The 19,796-nt window shown below is 38.7% G+C and overlaps 1 protein-coding gene across 27 annotated transcripts in view; it reads right to left on the bottom strand.

Moving 5' to 3' along the window:
* Positions 1 to 8,502: 8,502 nt before the first annotated feature.
* The window catches only part of PEX5L (peroxisomal biogenesis factor 5 like), a 247,844-nt gene continuing 236,550 nt past the window's right edge, over positions 8,503 to 19,796 (bottom strand). For 26 of the 27 annotated variants that reach the window (XM_030931780.1, XM_010378673.2, XM_010378677.2 and 23 more), the window contains one exon: positions 8,503 to 15,527. In XM_030931780.1, coding sequence (XP_030787640.1) covers positions 15,323 to 15,527 — 205 coding nt within the window. In that variant the 3' untranslated portion in view covers positions 8,503 to 15,322. The remainder of the gene's footprint in view (positions 15,528 to 19,796) is intronic. The other variant, XM_010378681.2, reaches the window with a different exon arrangement.

Raw genomic sequence — 19,796 nt, 5'->3', positions numbered from 1 at the left:
GTGGTGTAAAATCAATATTTAAGACTATAGGCTATAAATTGTTTGATTTCATTAACTAGCCCTTTTGATGCCTAGACATATTGTAAGAAATTCTGCTATGGCTGCCTTTTCTTCTGCCTCACAACACAAAGGGCTATTTCTACAAGGCAAAGTTTTGTATATGTGCTATTCTTTACTTCAGATTGAGAGCTGGGAAAAACTGGAGTAAATAATGGGTTTCTTATTTGCTTAAAAACTTATTTATATGTGTATCTCAATATATACAAGGCAGGTTCCCCTAGAAAAGTCTGGAATATACTGCTTAATTTTACACTTGTGTAGACACAATTATTTGTGACTGAAAAGTGGAATAACGTTTGGATTGTGTCAACTCATTATCAGTCTGTTAGGAGTCCTCTATGTGAGGCATGGTGGTCTAATTGTGAAATTCTCACTGTATATGGGTGTCTGTGTGAAAGACAGCACTTTCTTCCTGTAAATATCTTTTGATGTCCATTTGTGTAGAATTCCAAGGAATGTGTCTTTGGAAAAGGTAATGTATCAAAGTTTTTATTTTGCCAGTTGATCTAAATTCCCATATAACCAATCAGAAATCCAGTTTGGTTCGGATTGGGATTTTCTTGTAAAGAAAAAAAAAAAAGTATGCAGAAAAGACTTTGGAAGAATCATGTGTTAGTGACCCTTTACATCAACGTTGCTTCAGTATTTTGGAATTGACTAGGCTGCTTTCTCCTACCTACAAGAGAATGTGCCTAACATTTCCCAGTGGTTACTTTGGGCCATAGGAAGTCCAATGGGGATAGCTCGAGCCTCTTGCTCCCTGAGTCATTTATTCCCTTTACCTGAACCAGAGCCTTACCTGCAATTCATAGTGAGAGCGCCTGGGTCTGTATCCTGACTCCACTCTAAGTGAGGTGGGACTGAATCACTGTACCTCTCTGGGCCTTTTCATTTGAAACAAGTGGGTTAGGCTAGATTAGCTCAGAAGTCCTCTCTTGCCCTAACATTTTATTTTTGTTTTCCTGTGGTTACCACTAGAGTCTGACATGTGAAATATGAGGGATCACTTAGAGATTTGGATGTTGTGTTTTTGCATTGTTACGGCTTATACTCCCCAGTTGAGGACCTGTGTTATTCTTAGTGCCCCTGATACCCCTCTGTGTTCCTACTACAGTTATCTATACTTTTTTGGGTAGTCATCCCACTTTTTTTATTTTTTGAGACAGAGTCTCGCTTTGTTGCCCAGGCTGGAGTGCAGTGGTGCAATCTCAGCTCACTGCAACCTCCGCCTCCCAGGTTCAAGTGATTCTCCTGCCTCAGCTTCCCAAGTAGCTGGGATTACTGGTGCATGCCACTAAGCCTGGCTAATTTTTCTACTTTTAGTAGAGACAGGGTTTTGCCATGTTGGCCAGGCTGGTCTTGAACTCTTGACCTCAACCTGCCTCACCCTCCCAAAGTGCTGGGATTACACACATGAGCTGCCGCGTCCAGCCCCACTTTTTTCTACTCTTGAAACAAACAACTTTCCAGTCCATAAGGTACTTTGGCTCCCCCTCAAAAACAAAACAAAAATACATTTAAAATGTCCTCCTAGAAAAGCCTCAGAACTGCCTTCAACTAAATCTGTCACCTTTATAGAATACTTTAAAATCCTAGAAGAGGATGGGAAACAAAATTCTAATTCAGTTAGAGCTATGATCCCCAAATAAGTGCTGACACAATTGTCTCCCACAGAAAGGCCGTCTTTGTCATCTTGTAGGCATCGCTGTTGCTAAATCACATCAGTACAGGCCTTCTGTGGGGAGATGGCAGGGGTCAGGGGCAGGAGCAGGGGATGGGGTTAGATAAAGTGTGATAATATCCTTACTTCAGATTTTAAAATAATCCTAGGCTATACAACAAGGTTCTGTACTCTTGAGTTGGTGTCTGAGATCACCAGCGCAGTGTCACAGAGATTTTCCACTCTGTAAATCACTCTAAAAGAGTTTGCATAAGACTCTGTAGACCTGTGCTATTCAATGTGGCAGTCAACAGCCATATGTGACGATGACTACTCAAAGTTTGGCTTGTTCAAATCGAGACTGTGCTGTATACATAAAATACACATCAGATTTTGAAAGCTCGGTACCAAAAAGGAATTTAAAGTATTTCATATTGATAATATGCTGAAATGACACTATTTTTGATGTATTAGGTAAAATATTAACAATGTAATATATATTATTAAAATTCTTTTCACCCATTTTTATCTTTAAAAAAAATGTATCCCCTAAAGAATTTAAAATTAGATATCTGGATAACATTATACTTCTATTGGACAGCCCCACTCTAGACTTACATGGTGTGTGGTAGGCAGTGAAATCCGTAAATAGGAAAGGCAATTCTGCAAAGCATCTAAATAAACAGAAACAACACAAATATTTTTGCTGGAGTCAGGAGCACTATGAGGCACAGAACATCTCCTAGAAAGCAGATTTTTTTTTTTCTGCGGAAAAACCAGTATATATGTATGATCCCAGTTAAAAGACAAAAGCAAATGAGCCCAAACTGCCTGTCTTCAGCTTTGCCTGGGAGCTGCTACCTTTGCACCTTTGCTAGCATCTTCTAGATGCCAAAGATATTAGCCACATGAGGGTGTTGGGCATATTCGTTTCATTGTAGGCAAAATTCTCTTGTGGTTTCCCCTCCCCGGGTGTTGTTGAGTCTGTTCAAAGCTGAGTGTGTTGTAACACTGCACAAATCCTGCCACTCTCAATTTGCCGCTTGTCTCAGCCTTAGCAGAGGCTGAGTCTGTTCCTGTGCCTACCTGTCCAGCAGGTTTTGATGTTGGCTCCTGAAAGAGTTTGTATTTATTTTATTTTGCACTAGGCACAGTTGTTGTTAAACTATATCAAATGTTTTGGGAGAGTATTTGCCTGTGATGGAAAGAGAGATGGATGATTTATTGCTTCAATTGTTTTAAATTAAAAGCTATTCTCACAATCTGAGGCCCTTTATGGCTCTTATTTTCTTTAATTTTGAAAAATGCCAAGTAAACGGATTCTGCCATTGATTGTTTTCATCTGTCAGTGGAACAGGTAACTTGAGACAATGACTAATCTTATTTCTTTTTAGGGGTTCTTGGCGTTACCAGGCAGCCATCACAGTGGACCCTCAGTGATGGCACATTGTTACCTCTGTGGAGGAGGGAGGATTTGGGGCAGGGCAGAGTCTCCTGCCTTGGACTTTATCTGCTACATGTCACGTCACAAATCTTTCTCTTGTTCCCCTGGATCTTGGTTTGCTGATGGCCCCCTTAACACAGATAAAAGCAGAGTGGGCACACGCTATGTCCAGAGACTTAGGCACTTCTATGACACTGTGTCTCTAAGGCATATGAGTTCTCTATTGCTGCTGTGACAAATTACCATGAACTCAGTGGCTTAAAATAATAAATGTATTACTATGCAAATGGTCTTACGGGGCTAAAATCAAGGTGTTGGTAGGGAAGCTGTAAGGGAGAATCAATTCCTGCTTTTTCTAGCTTCTAGAGCCTGCTCATATTCCTGGGCTCATGGTTTCCTCACAGCATTGGCAACACTGCAGCCCCTGCTTCCGTTGTCACATCTCCCGTGGCTGACTTACTTCCCTCTTATAAAGACCTTTGTGGGCCAGGCCTGGTGGCTCACACCTGTAATCCCAGCACTTTGGGAGGCCAAGCCGGGTGGATCACTTGAGACCTGGAGCTCAAGACGAGCCTGGCCAACATGGCAAAGCCCCACCTCTACTAAAAATACAAAAATTAGCCAGGCATGATGGTGCACATCTGTAATCCCAGCTACTTGGGAGGCTAAGGCAGGAGAATCACTTGAACCCAGGAGGCTGAGGCTGCAGTGAGCTCAGATGGCACCACTGCACTCCAGCCTGGGCAAGAGAGTGAGACTCCATCTTAAAAAAACAAAAAGCAAAAAAAACCCTTGTGATTACATTGATCTCACCCAGATAATCCAGAATATTCTTCTCAAGATCCTTAACGTAATCACATCTGCAAAGTTGCTGTTGCCATGTAAAGTAACATATTCACAGGTTTTGAGTATTAGTATGTGGACATCTTCGCTGAGGTATTATTTTGCCTACCATATAGGATATGTTAATCAGTGCTTAAAAATCCATTTGATGCTCAAATTTTTTAGAAGAATGAACCTATATATTTAAAAATCCAAGTAAATGACCAGCTTCAGTGTTCTGCCATATGTTTTGGTGAGGGGAATAAAACAATGAGGGAATGAGTGGATTGTGAAGAATTATTTGCCACCAGAGAATGTTTTTGGGACAATGTTTGCGAGCCCCCTTCAACTCACATCCATTTGCTATATCTCTTCATGCCTAATGGGGGAGTTTACCAGTGTGAATATGCACTGTTGAATTTTTGATCCTGCTTTTCAAATGCTGTTGGTGACAAACTTCAGTTGTAGTGGGAAATTTAATAGGAAACAGTGAGCCATTCTCATCCCTCATGCAACCAGTCATTTAAAAATCAACTAGGAAAAGTCTTTCAGTGTGGTAGGGAGGCAGGGTGGTATAATTGCAAGAGTGGAGGCATACAGAGTTGAAGTCAAATCCTGTTTCCAACACAGACTAGCTATGTGACTTTGGTAAACACATAATTCCCTGGGATTCAGTCTTTTCATCTGTGTAGTGGGCATAATAATGCCTGAGGTGAGTTACATAAAGCATATGACAATCAGGTGAACACAGGGCATTTTTATATCACCATTTTCACCCATTTAGCATTGGCTCTATGGAGGTTTTGATCCTTTGTTTTAATGTAAAAGATTTTTTTAAATATCAGAATTATACCAACATTGATGACTTTTTTCCAAGAGTATTTTTCTGGAGATAATTTCATTAAGTCAGTTAATTTTGTTAATTTAAATAGCATGGTTCATCATTCAATAAATAATAAACATCTACTATGTGCTATGTATTTTTTTCTTAGAATATATCTGTAAATAAAGACAATATTCCTGCCCTTGTTGCGTCTTATTTTTTGGCAAGGAGAGACAGATAGTAAACATAAAAAATAAGTAGATTCTATAACAAGAGGTACTAAGTGCTATGGAAAAAAGAAAACATACAGGAGAGGTGAGGATACAGATTGCAGTATAAATAGAGTACTTAGGAAACAAATCATCTGGAGGTGAGATTTGAACCAAGACTTGAAGGAAATGAAGGAGTCATCCTAGGGGATATTTGGGGAAAGAATATGCTTGTCAGAGTAATTAGCTGGTGCAGAGGCCCCACAGTGGGGGCATGTCTATGTCAGAGGAGCATCAAAAGGATCAGTATGGCTCAAAAGAAGGGAGTTGGGGGGAGAATAATGGGAGAGGAGGTCAGAGAGGGGCCAGATTGCCTGGACCTGGGAGGCTTTGGGAAGGGCTTGACTCTAGAGTGCAATGGGGAGCCATTATAGGGCCTTTTGCAGAGCAATGACCCAATCTGACTGAAGTTTCATAAATTTTTTGTTCAGACTAGATGGTAGGAAGGCAAGGATAAAGGTGGGGACTCCTGTGGTCAGCAAGGTGGGAGGATGATGGCTCAAACCGGTGGGAGCAGGGAAGCTAGTGAGAATGGTCAGATTTGGGATACATTTGAAGGTAAGACCCACAGGATTCCCTGATGCATAGGATGTAGGGTATGGGGGAATTGAGAGTAGCTAAAGCTAACCCCGAAGTTTTTATCCTGAGGAACTGGAGAGTGTAGTTATAATCAACTAAGATAGGGAAGGCTTAGTGGGATTGGGGTGGTAATGGTGGAGAAAGATGACTGGGAGTCCAGTTTAAGATGTGTTAAGTTTGAAATGCCTATTAGAATTCCATGATTGATGTTGAGTAGGAAGCTGGATATCCAACTTGATTTTGGGAGAGACTTCTGGACTAAAGATAGAAATTTGGGACTTGTTGGCATCTAGATGCTATTTGAAACAGTGGGCCTGGGTACAATCACCAATGGAGGAAGACAGGAAATAGAAGTCCAGGGACTGAACCCCGGGGGTTTCCACCTAAGAAATCAGGGAGAGGACAAGCCAACAAATGAGACTGAGAGTTATGACCGTCAAGGTGGAGGAAAGCCAAGAGCATGGTGCCTGGAGTGAAAGCCAAGGAGGTATCTTAATGAGGTGAGAGTGATCAGCTTTCCAATAACCATTATAGGGTATGTAAGCTGAGGATCGAGAATCAAGATCCTGGGTGATCTCTGTGGGAACATATTTGGAAGCACAGTGAAAGGAATGGGAGAAGGGGAATTGCAGATAATGAATGCAGCCAACTCTTTGAGGAGTTTTACCAGTATGGGAAGCAAAGATGGGAGTGGTGGCTGATGGGAAATGGGGTGATGTCAAGAGAAGGTTTCTGTTTTTAAATGTGAGAAATAAGATGGTCAAATAGAAATTGAAATATTAAGGATGCAAAAGAGAGATGGAAGATGTCCTTGCGCTGATCTGATGTCCTTGAGCAGGGAAAAGATGATGGGATCTGGTGCCAAAGTGGGGAGCTGATTTAGGCAAGGACGTAGAAAGACCATGACAATAGTAGGAAGGCAGAGACCAGGAGTGCAGCTGCTGGTGGTGAGGAGGCACAGTGCTGAGAGAGTCTGACAGTTCTCTTTTGCCTGCTTTATTTTCTCAGGAAAATAGGAAGCAAATCCATCAGTTGAGAGTGAGGATGGGGGAATTTAGGGATTTGAGGAGAGAGAAGAAGGTGTGAAATAGTTATCCAGTTATTTCCAAGCTTTTGCATTTTTTTCTGTTTTGATGAAATTAGTATAATTGGTATCAGTTCTGTAAATTTTAGGAGAACCATCTGAGTCATTTAATTTTAAGCCTTATGATTTTTCCTTATGAAAACTTTTGCTATTGCAGATTCCCTTTTGCAACCATTATTTCCACCAGGTCCAGCTTTACTAGGTGAAATTTTGCAAACCTAAATTTTGTCAAGAAGAGTTTCTCCTTTTGTCAATGTTTAATCAATAGCAGTCTTTACCATGAGCAATGCTAGCTATCATATTGGTTATTTTTCTCAAGCCTACTTTTTCCTGGGTCAGTTTTTACAGTTTGTAGAATTAGATGTGATCTTTAGTCCATTTTTAATCTAGGAGTGATTTTTTTTCACCATACACAGTTTTTGCTTTTATGTTCATTATATGCAGTAGGCAGAAACTTAGGACGAGGACGTCCATTGGAGTTAAATGGCAGAGTAGAAACATATAGCCTAGGAATCTGCCAGTTTCAGTAAATATCAGCTGCTTCTGTGTCCCCCTTTCAAAGAATTTGAGCTGCTTCATTTCCAGCCATCTCAGCTCAGGGAAGCAACCTTAAGCATGGGGCCTACTGAGGATCGGCAGGTTAGTTCTACAGGGCAAAATACTAAAACTAGCCATCAGTTCCCCGAATTCTGATACATTCAGATGATTACTAGGCAGCACTATTTATTATAGATGTAAGAAAGAAAAAAAAAGTCCTTCACGAGCCCTAAAGTGTTGGGTAATTAAGGTATTACTTTAAGGAAACTTGTAAAGAATATAAAGAACTCTTCAACCTTCAGTTGCTTTTATATACACATGGAGAGAACACAGCTATTTCAGGAAATTCATATAGTTTACATTTAAAAAGTGGAAGTAGGGGATATGAAAGAGGCTTGAGATATTCAAGGAGTTGGGGAGAAGCCTCAATTAATCACTAGATAGTTGGATTTTTACCTTACATAGCGCAGCAGTGAAGCGGGAAAGAAATATGTACAGCTTGATTTTATAGGGGAAAAAATGGAATTCTATGAAGGTCAGGGGCTGCCTCAGTTTGAAAGATGGAACAGTGACAAGTGAGAAAGGGATGCTCCAGTCTCTTGCTGTATAGCTCTCTTAGCCTGCTGTTTCCTCCACTACCAACCTGACTCAAGGACTTTATTTTGAAAATGGTTTGGAAAAACAGAAACTTCAGTCTGAACACCGTCATCTTGGTGTGGAGCGAATCTGCTCTTGACTCTGCTCTGGGAAGGCCTCCCATGATCTTCTATCTGCCAGGCCATCTACTAAGGTCTCGCAGCTCACAGCCCTTACCACCCTGTCCCCGCTTCTTCGTGAATGTACACTAAGCCCATTGCTGCCTTGGGATCTCGCACAAGGTATTGGCTCTGCCAGTAGCATTGTCCCCAGCTCTACTTGTCAACAAATCTCAGTCCAAATGTCATGTAAGAGAAAACTTTCCTGACCACCTACAGATAAAGGAGCCCCCCACTTGTTCTCATAATAAACTTATTTACCTTGTTCTAGTACATTGCAGCATATGGCATTCTTATTTGTTAAAGTATTTGTACGTGTCCTTTCACAGAAATCTAAGTTCTTCAAGGGCAAGTTTGATTTCATTAACTTACTACTGTGACCTACGCCCAGAATGGTGTCAGCACTTAATATGTACCTAAATATTTATTGACTGACCAGAAAACCAAAAGACCCTAAAACTGAAATTTATTTTAATATTTTTATTCTAAAAAGAATCACAAAATTCAATTTCAGGTTAAATAATATTTTAGTCTTAAAAAATTAACAAAGGAGGAAGATTTTAAAAGTGTTGTTGTATATCCAAAAATGCATTCCTGATTTCCAGATAGCTCATGCAAAATCATATGTAGTGATATTCAGTATTTCATAAAAGACCTTTAACCAGTAGTACAAATTGGATTCCATTTGATCAGAAGCAGTTCTGATTCCCAAATCCCATTTTGAAAGATTCCTGAAAAGACCTTGAAGCCGCAAAGTTTATTTGAAAACATAGTTTAAAATTGCACAAATATAAATACGATTTAATAATGTGAAAAAGGGAAGGCATGCTTCCAATAATAGTATAACAATACTACCTTAATCTTGGTATGCAAATTAGAAGCCAACTCAGTAAATTAAACACATCAATATGATAAGAGGTTATTTTTATGGTAGTAATTTTATTTCAAAGAGCAACATGAAGCCTTAATACCCAACAGAGTTGTGCTATGATACATATTATTTCACTAAATCACTGATACAGTATCACATAATATGCCAATAACTTTAAAATCCCCTCCCCCCATTGCCATTCATTTACTATAGGTCACTTAATTTGAATTGGTATTAATTTAGTAAGTCAATGTAAACATTTAAACAATTTTTTTTCTTGTTATCTATTTCAGCCTGAAAATGAAATCCCAAGACTTTAAACATTTATGAACATGATAAGGAAGCATCACAGAAGAATTACCTCAAAACAACATTTTTAGATTAGATTAGATATGCAATATTCATAGATATATAAAACATGTAGAAATATCATTTCTAAACAGTTAAATGTTTGTTACAGTTTGTAAAAAGTTTAATAAATTAATCAGATTTTTTTTCAACCAATGTAAACAAATTTGGGCAATGTAAATTGAAGAAAGTTTGGGTTAGATGATATGTAGGGAAAAATGAAAGGAAATTGGTAAAAACTTAGGTTTGCTGTATTTCCCTTAACTTCTGGTAATGTAGTCCATCATGAACACATTTCTCACATGGTAGAATTCTTGTATGGTATCCGTGCAGAAATGCTATATATCTCAGTGAAAATGCCAAATGCTCAAATGACTGAGCTGAGTGTGTATATCTCTTAGTCTTTTTGTGTTATACCATTTCCCTTTCCAAGAAATCCAAAGAACACCACCCCTCCTCCTCCCCCTCCCCCAACTAATGATGCACATTTTATAGTTGAGCAAAGAACTGCCTAACTGTTGTTGTTTCATCTTAATATTATTTTGAGTGCAGGCTTCTAAAAGTATCTCATGGAGCTCATCAGGGTTTTTGCTGTGACATTCTGCAGCACTGCAAGTTAGTTTTCTCTTATAGAGAAGGTCCTGAGAAAACAGTTCTGAGATTGGGACAGTTGTCTCTAGACTGTGTTATTTTGATATTTCTGCAGAGGTTGCAGGTAGTGAAAACTTCGTTCAAGGCAAAATACCACATGAGAGGTTGTTAAACTTTCGCAGTTTAATTTTTTTTTTTCCTCGTAACTGTTTAATGCCTCCCCACAATGGTCTTTGCTGTGTGTGTTATGTGTAGAATTCTGTCTTTGAGCTCATGGTATTGTGTGGGGGTACAGGGGTATGTGGAATGAGTAACAAAGCTGTTACTAATGTAAGACCATATGGTCTCACTGAGCTTTGCTCTCTCCCTTTCTGGTCTCCTCATAAAATAGCGGTTATGGGAAAAGGCAGTGAGAGGATTTCAGAGTTGGTTCTGAGTGACCATGAAATCACCTCATCACTCCCTAAATATCAGTGTTTTTAGACCTGTTTCTCAAGTCCAGTTTCTCAAGGGACATATAGCCCAAGCAGCTCAACTACCATACAAATAGGGCTGTATCAGAACAATGTTGTGATACCCCACACACTCGCTATGTGACATTTATAGAAATTAAGGCCTCATATCTACTTGGCTGTGTGATGATTTGATGTGCCTGAAACTACCCCAACCTCTTCACCTTATTTAGAATATCAGTTTTTCTAATTTATTCCCAAACTTTTAGGAAAAATTTTGAAATGCATTATTAAGAATTTAGAGTCCAAACCTTTATGTGCTGAGGCAGTCAACATGATTTAGTTTAGTAGCATTCAGACACTTGGATTTGTTTAAGTTTTGGATCTGCTGTGCCTCAACTGGTTTTTTAAAAAGTGTTTAGATGTCTAAGTACCCAGATTCTTCAGAGGATTAGTTTGGCACTGGTAATACTGTACAAGCCAGATGTGTGAATATCTGTAAAGTTCAGTGTGATAGCATGAAAACAATTTCAAGGATAGGATAAGAAAAGCAAATAGAAAAACTGTAACACAAAGTTCATAAAATGCTCCCTTGTATAGAGGCAAGGAACAATAGGCTAACCTATGAGACTTAATCATGCACTGTGTAAATTTACATTCAGTCAAGTTACCTTGCATGCTTTGGTTAATATTTGAGTAGGCAAATTTGCAAATACTAATGCATGCAATATTTTTGTACCTGAGGTTATACGTTTTGCTTTTAAAAAATTGCTTTTTTACAAACTTTATGCCAGAGTTTATCTATGAACACTCTTTAAAAATATATATATGTATGTATCTACTTCTTAGTTCAAAACAGTTTAATTTCAACCAGTTCTATAACTACTGAGATGATAGGGAAACTGTGGTAAAATGTGGATAGGGAATGAATTTGAAATTATTTTACAAGGTTGAAATCATAAGTGTGCATGTGTAATAATTTCTAAAATAAGAGAGTTCAAAAAGGATGGCATATGAAGTAAACCTTTAGAATACCCTGTTTCTAGAATGTTCTAGAAGTATCTCAAGATATAAAACAACAACCACCACTGCTACAACAACTAGCTTAAAGTACAGTCCAATCTTGGGGAACTGATTCAGGGCAAATGAGGAAGGGTCTCAGAATGACCAACTTGCTTTCTCTATATTCCCAAGCTCACAGACAAAGTTTATGATAAAGAGTTTGGAAGCTCTTATTATAAGTGGGACTAGCTTCAACTGTGTTCAAATCTCCCTTGTATGGCAAGAATATACCAGAAATATTTATCTATACAAGCATTTAGACATGGGGCCCATGTTCAATATAATAGTCTCTTAAAGAGAAGAATGAAGAAAGTGACATGAAACTCTGAAAGTGAGTTTGTGAAACATAAGTGGACATTCTCACCCAGTTATGTTTCCTTACTTTCCTGTTCTAGTAGGAATCCAGATTGGCTGAGAAAGCACAGTGCATAGTATTCTATTAAAGTTTCCTGGTGGACAAGATCTGCCCATTTTTCAGGAGTCATGGGGAGTGAGTTTTGGAGGAAGTAAAGGGAATGAATCAGTATGATTGGCCCAGTGAGAGGGATCTTTATTCCTCCTCCTCTCCCCTATCCCTCTGCCTCCTCCTCACCAGGAAGGTACAAGAGCATGTAGAAGTAGCCTACTAGAAATGGTTATATTTTGAAACTCAGTAATAATCACTGGCTTTCTCTGTATTTTCATTGAATTTACAGGCGAAGTCAGTCCCCAGAAGTCACCTCTATGTAACTGAATGGCCGTTCTAGTAAGAATACCATCTTCTAGGAGCTGTTAGGCGGTTATACATTAATACATGAGAAAGGAAACTCAAGGCCTTCTCAGAGTACCTCAGAAGGGAAATAAGGATACCCTCCCCTTTCAAACAGAAAGAGTAATTTAAATGACAATTTCATGCCCTGAAGATGAGATGCCAAAAATAGTTCTGCCAAAAAATAAAGTAGATGCACTTTTAAAAAACCAAACATTTACTGTATATGACTTAAACAAAAAGACTGTTCTAAAGTCTTGCTACTTAGTTTTTGGTGGTGCTCTATTCCTATAAACTGTCAGTCTTTTTCTTTTTTTTTTGAGACGGAGTCTCGCTCTGTCACCCAGGCTGGAGTGCAGTGGTGCAATCTCGGCTCACTGCAGCCTCTGCCTCCCTGGTTCAAGTGATTCTTCTGCCTCAGCCTCCTGAGTAGCTGGTATTACAGGTGCACGCCACTATGCCTGGCTAATTTTTGTGTTTTTAATAAAGACGGGGTTTCACCATGTTGGTCGGCTGGTCTTGACCTCCTGATCTCGTGATCTGCCCGCCTTAGCCTCCCAAAGTGCTGGGATTACAGGCGTGAGCTACCACACCCAGCCTGTCACTCATGTTTTAATAATGGTTTTTACCTAATTTTATAAAAAATATTATTGAAAAATGCAACTCTTTTCCTCTTGGGCCATAATTCTGGACTTCTTGACAGCCTACAAAAGATCTTAGATCTGATGGATACTACATATACTGGAGAAAGTCCTACTAAAAATGCTCTGCAAATTGCCAAATAATGGTGAGAATGGAAAATTGTTTAGTCTTCCCTAAAACAGCTCCTTGGAGTTTGTGTTCCAATAGCAAAATAAATCTTGGGCCACAAAATTTGCCACCATTTAGCAACAAATTAATTATTTGACATTTATACTAGTTTCAGGCTTTAAATTCAGGCTGCAAATTCAGTTGCTCCTCAAAGTATAGAATGGCATCACAGAACACTTCCAAAGTTTGTTTTGAATCCTTTGTTCAGAGGCTCCTCATGGACTATTCAAGCTGACTTTCTGGTCAAGGTACAGAGATGGTAGAAGGAAGGAGCAGAGCAGGGAAGGGAAGGACGCTGTTCCATCAGGCATATTCAAGCAGGCCCTGCCACGGCTGGGAGGCTGGCCGCAAGAGTCCTTACCAGACTGGGTTTCTCGAATTCTACAACTCTCAGAATACCATTCTTGAAAGTATTGTTGAGCTTTACTTTGCTGCTGAGACTGTAGAGAAGCATGGGCTGAGACTGGGTGGTTGCCGTTACCCATGATGAGTGCCTGAATGCCTCTGCCTTCTGCTGACCAGCTGGAGCTCTCACCTGGCCCAAGTGAGCTTTGACAATGAATATCAAAACCTGACACTCCTCACAGTGGCTTCAGCTCTTTGTCTTTATAAACTAGAATAGGTTATAACGTACGTAAGCCTCAAGGACTTGTGGTTTCTGTTAACTTGAGGCCCTCTCACAACCCAGGGACTTCAAATGTGACAGAGGAGAGGATTTTATTCCTGCACCTTGCATTCATTTTATAAGCATGTGTGCACATTTGCCCCTCAGTAGAAGCTTATTCCCTAGGCAATTAGACTGTTTTGACCCCAATTCTGTGGAGTTTTTTTTTGTTGATGTCATTTTGTTTTATTTTTTGTGGGTAACTATAATCATGAGTGGAATGAGATATTACTACTCAAAGAACATAAAGAAAAAGTTAAGATTAGACTACTTTGGGGAAGGTTCTAGATGAAGGAAGGAGACCAGGTAAAGAAGAATGGGATAACTTACTAGACCTGACACTGGTAAAATTATATTCTGATTAGCATTTTACAAACAATGTTCCTAATTCTTTAAAAAAAAATGTATCTTTCAAAATAATCATCAAGCCCTGAACACATACAAAACACTCTAGAGAACTAAGTGGAATTTAACCAATGAAAACACCACTACTAATAGAAAATTCCCAATACTTCCTAAATGTTCAAAGAGCCAAAGAGGCATTGCATCTTTCATATGAAACCACTGGCATTCAGTGAGATTTGGTTTGAAAGTGTTGCTCTTCTATTACTTAGAATGCAAGAGGATGAACAGTGCAGGTTATTATGAAACTAAAAAAACATAATTTTTAGGAAAAATGTTATTTATCACTCTTAAGAAATATTATTTAAAATATTTATGGTTTACAAGGAATATTGGTGTGCAGGGCAGTTAGAAAGCCAGTAGAATATGACACTTAAGCAAGTTAATTTGAACTCAATATAAATCACGATATCATCAAACCTTTTTCCTGTAGAGAATGCCTGCAGAGGCAGTACCTTGTGTCTTTCTTATGTTCATACAGTCCCAGAAAGCATGTGAATGAAAAGATCTGTTTGCCATATTTAAGCCTTATGTCATCGTATCTGCTTTAAGAAAAACACTCCTTCAAAATCCTACACTATGAAAAACTATTTTCAGGAATTGTTTATTTGGTCCGTTGATCTAATGAGGCTGAGTTCTCAAATCCTTCACCCCCAAGTTAAAAATTGGAGCAACAAAACCAAACTCCAGCAAGGCATAAATAAGATATTAAAGTGCATATATACATCCCAGAAAAGTTTAGATTGGGAACAGCAAAAATTTCTAGTGCAAAAACTGCTTTTGCCAGCAAAGCTCCCTCTCTGGAATCAAAGGGCTACAGTAAAAGTTAAAATTGGAACAGGTTTAAGCAATGCCTGTCTTTAGTCACAAGTTAATATATGTGCATGCACCAATGGCCCAAACTATGTTCAGTCTTGCAAAAGGAGACAGTTCAGAAACAGAATTTCCCAATCTGAGGCAGTGCTTTTTCCATGTTTCCCATGAACAAGTTCCTCAGATGTGTTATCAGCTGCAAGGGGAGACAAAAAACCCAAAGAATGTGTGTTGCAATATGCTTGCAACTTGTGGAAAAAGTATTCAACACACAGTTACTTTACCTTGGTTTGTCTTGAGTCTCTTAATTCTTCTACTGAGCCTGACTTTGACTCTATATACAACATTTTGTGCTTTTGGATCTGAACAGAGACTGGGCATTGTCCACAGGAATTAATTTCCTTGGGCTATATGACCATGGCCTTTTGAATATTTGATTTATCCTTTTGAAATTCATAACAAAATAGTTTTTCATTTTCAGTACAATCACACAGATCAGGGATTATTAGTACTGGTATTATTCTTTCTTCAAGGATCCAAGTTGAAAGCTCTTAAGAGGACATCCAGGTCACCAAGATTAGCCGCCTGGAAGAGTTCTGGTTGGTCCATCAGAGAAAGTGCAATTCTGAGGGCAGCCCAGATATTCCCAGAGATTGCAGGATGAGGAACTTGCTGCTGATTCCTGCTCTTTCTTTGCAAACTGAGGGCAGTAAGAAAATTGCTGACCGCTTCTCTAAGAAGGTAGAAAAACATATTTTAAAATGTGTCACATTTCAGAGTTAGCAAATGTAAACAAAACAAAACAAAATTGGATTAAGTGATTTTAGTCTAAAATTTTAAATCATCTCTTATGTGTTCTGGATGATCAAATGAACAACTTTCTAATTCTCTTATATTCTTTAGTGAGCAATCATTGTTAAATATAGTGAGGTCAGAAAGAAAAAAGAAAAGCAGGCTGGGCACAGTGGCTCAAGTCTGTAATCCCAGCACTTTGGGAGGCCAAGGCAGGTGGACCACTTGAGGTCAGGAGTTCAAGATCAGCCTGGCCAACATGGCAAAACCCTGTATCTACTAAAAATACAAAAAGTAACCAGGTGTAGTGGCATGCGCCTGTAATCCCAGCTACAACGGAGGCTGAGGCAGGAGAATCACTTGAACCCAGGAGACAGAGGTTGCAGTGAGTCGAGATCACACTACTGCCCTCTAGCCTAGGCAACAGAGCGAGACTGTCTCAAAAAAAGAGAAAGAAAACATTTTATTTTAGGAATGTCAGGTGGGAGAGAAAGAATAATAGCAAAACCATGCAAATTCATTAATGCATTCAATTTTCCCCTGCTCTAGGAATGATTTGAACACTTAATCCATTTGCAGATTTGATTTCTATAACTAGGTTTAAGAGGAAAAATATAGCCCTACTTAAAAACAAAGTGGTCTAATTTTTCCCATTAGGGCTAGATGTAAGCAACACAGCTAGAGTAGATTGAGTTTATTATTGGGCACCTGTCTTGAATCCCAGTTATTTAGCAGTAGGCAAATTTCTTTTTTTTTTTTTTCCCAAGGCTTACTTTCCCTGAGTGTGTAATAGGGATAATCAAAGACATTTAAAAACTGTGTGAGGTGCAGTTGAATCAATCTATGTGAAAGCTCTTATCACCGAGTAAGATCAATAGTCCTCAAAGTGTGCTCTGGAGAACCTTGGGAATCAATGAGGTCAAAATTATTTTTATGATAAAACTAAGATGTTATTTGACCTTTTTGCTTTCATTTTTTCACATGCTTACAGTGGAAGTTTCCAGAGACTACATGGTGCATGATATCCCAACAGAGTGACCGCAGAAGCAGGTGTGAGAGTATGTCTTCTAGTAAGCGAGATATTAAAGAAACTTGCGAAAATGTGAAATAATGTCACTCTTCCCACTAAACTGTTTTTGTTTCGGAAAATAATCATTTTTTTTTTTGTAAAAAATGTTATTATAACGTAGTAAGTTTTATTCTTTCTAAATGAATCTTTAAAAATGTTTTCAGTTTAATTTCTAATATGGTAAATATTGATAGATATAACCCACATAAACAAAAGTCCTTTTAGGTTCTCAATAATTGCTAAAAGTGTAGAGGGGTCCTGAGAACACCGAGTCTGAGACAAACCGAGTTAGATGCTGTCTCAAGTCCTTCTAGCTCTTCTAACAGCAGCCAGGTGTACCTGCTGGGTCTGCCCTCTTCAGCACCCCCATTTCACCCCAACCTTGTAGAGTATATCTGACAAACTGATCCTTCCGAAGAATAATCATGCCACTTTAACTTGCACCCACTTTACTGTTCTCAAAACTTTTCATACACTTGATCTCATTTAATCCTGCAAGGTAGGTATTAAGCATATGGTAAGAAACTTTGAAAATGAGAAACTGGATTTCTAATTCTAATGCACATAATCCAGGGATTTGCTCATCTATATTGTTAGATCTGCCTGAAAATAAAAGGTAAGTGAGAAATGGTCATGGTGTATGTAGCAACCTGGATAATGGAATGGAGTGGATGTTCTAATCACCCCTTCTTCTGGTTTTCTTGTAATCAAGCAAGAGAGGGAGATTTATAAATGGATGGACATAGGGAGCCTACTTGAGAGGCCCTTTTTGCCCCCGCTTCACAGGATGGCAGCTCTACTGATGTCTCCCAGTTTTCTCTCATAGACCCAGACCTGCAAGAACTCGAGGGAATGGAAGATCTTGAAAGCTTCTAATTCACTGGCTGCTTCCAGCCCCAAGTGTGTGGTAATGGTTTCAGAGGGATTTGGAGAGAAACAGAACAGTCGAACTTATTCACCTCATCAAATGACTCCAGTTTTATTTTCCCCCCATAAAGATAGTCTAAACCTGTTCCCCTGCTTGTGAACTCAGAGTCCTTTTGGGGGACTCAGAAGAGTGTACATGTATATGTGTGAATAGTTTTCAAATGTTTCACACATGTATGTATAAATAATTTTCAGTCATTTGTGTATATTGTCATGATTAATTAAAAGCCCATTCATTTAAAAGCATCACGTTATAGCTTTCCCTCATTATACTCATACTAAAACTATTACTATCAAGGGGGATGAAATTTTCAGCAAAAGGAATCCTCATTTTTGAAAAGGTCAAGACTCATTGGCCTAAGCGGTAATCTGGAGCTCTATTGACAAAAGTGTAACAGTTTGAGCTACAGCCAAGTTTCACACCAACAATTTCCTCTCCTTATTTTAATGGTATATGGTGCCAGGGTAGTGCTTGCCTTTGACTCTTTAAAGAAAATGTGATGACAAGCAGCAAGTGTTCCAGCTACATACGCTGACACCTGCAGTTCTTGAGGGAGTGGTCCCAAGCCTTTTGTGAATTTGAAAGTACTTATACCAGCTCCTTATTTCCTTTTGAGCCCTTTCTCTATTGAGGGTTGTTATTTCCTAAGTATGCACTTATACCTCAAGCTATACTTCTTTTCAGAATTCATTTAAGATTTATGTCTCTCTCTTGCCAGGCGGAGTGGCTCACGCCTGTAATCCCAACACTTGGGGAGGCTGAGGCAGGCAGATCACTTGAGGTCAGGAGTTCGAGACAAGTCTGGCCAACCTGGTGAAACCCTGTGTCTACTAAAAATACAAAAATTAGCCAGGCATGGTGGTGGGTGCCTATAATCCCAGCTACTCGGGAAGCTGAGGCAGGAGAATTGCTTGAATCTGGGAGGTGGAGGTTGCAGTGAGCCAAGATCACGCCACTGCACTCCAGCCTGGGTGACAGCAAGCCTCCATCTCAATTTAAAAAAAAAAATTTTTTTTACGTCTCACTTGATGTTTTTTTTTTTTTCACGAGAAAGCACAAAATTTTTACCACTTCTCAGATTTCCCACATCTGGCATGACAATAAAAGATCCACAAAACTTAGTCGTTATGTTCCAAAGTAGCCAACTGAGTAACGTTGCCAGATTTAGCAAATAAAAATACAGAATGCATAGTTAAATGTGAATGTCAGGTAAACATTCCTTGGTATCCATGGGGATTGGTGTCACGAACCCCTGAGAATACCAAAATCTGAGAATGCTCAGGTCCCTTGTAGAAAATAGCATAGTATTTGCATAGAACCTGCACACACCTCCCGTATACTTTAAATCATCTCCAGATTACTTATAACTAATAAAACGTAAATGTTATGTATTTGTCATACTATATATTTTTTTAAAAATTGTATTTTTAAAAAAATGTATTCAATCCACAGTTGGTTAAACCCACAGATGTGGAGCCCATGGATATAGTAGGCCAATTGTACAGGAATATCCCATGAAATATTTGGAAATACTTATACTAAAAACTTATTTGTTGTTTATCTGAAATTCAAATTTAAGTGGGCATTCTGTGTTTTATCTGGCAACCCTAAAATTAACTTGTTCCAGTATGGAAGACTTTCTGCTTGAGGATTTAAAATTTACAGCTTCATGGAGGTGGCCATTTTTACCTGTCACGAGCCTTCATGGGTTCCTGCAAATAGTAACTCTGCTGAATTTTGTATCTGTGAATGCCAAGAAAGTATTTTATTGGCCACTCAAGTATTGTTTTCTAACCCTAAGAAGTAAACTCATCTAGGAGCTTTATAAAAGCCTCCTTTAATTGAAATATATAAATATATATAGTATATATATAGTATGTAATATTTATATATTATATTCCTTTTGTAAGAACAGTTATAACAATTACATTACATGTTATATATATGTATTTTCTTTTTTTACATCTCCCTTGTTCTAAAAAAAAGGAATCTAAGGTGTCTTATAAAATACATATACATAACATATCTAGAAAAAAGTGAATGAAAGAGGTAAATAGGAAATCTGGTTGGGAAATTAAGATGAAACCAGGAATGAAGTTAGGATACAAAATAGAGATCCGCAGGGCTTGGACAGCTGATGTGTAGGGGGCTGGCACAGAGTCAGCTCTGGGCTTTTGCACAGCTGATGTAAACAAGGCCTCTGTAGTGGCACA

The sequence above is a fragment of the Rhinopithecus roxellana genome, chromosome 1, assembly GCF_007565055.1.
Source record: "Rhinopithecus roxellana isolate Shanxi Qingling chromosome 1, ASM756505v1, whole genome shotgun sequence".
Classification (NCBI taxonomy): Eukaryota; Metazoa; Chordata; class Mammalia; order Primates; family Cercopithecidae; genus Rhinopithecus; species Rhinopithecus roxellana.
The sequence above is the reverse complement of the archived record's forward strand: the minus strand, read 5'-3'. Positions and strand labels throughout refer to the sequence as shown.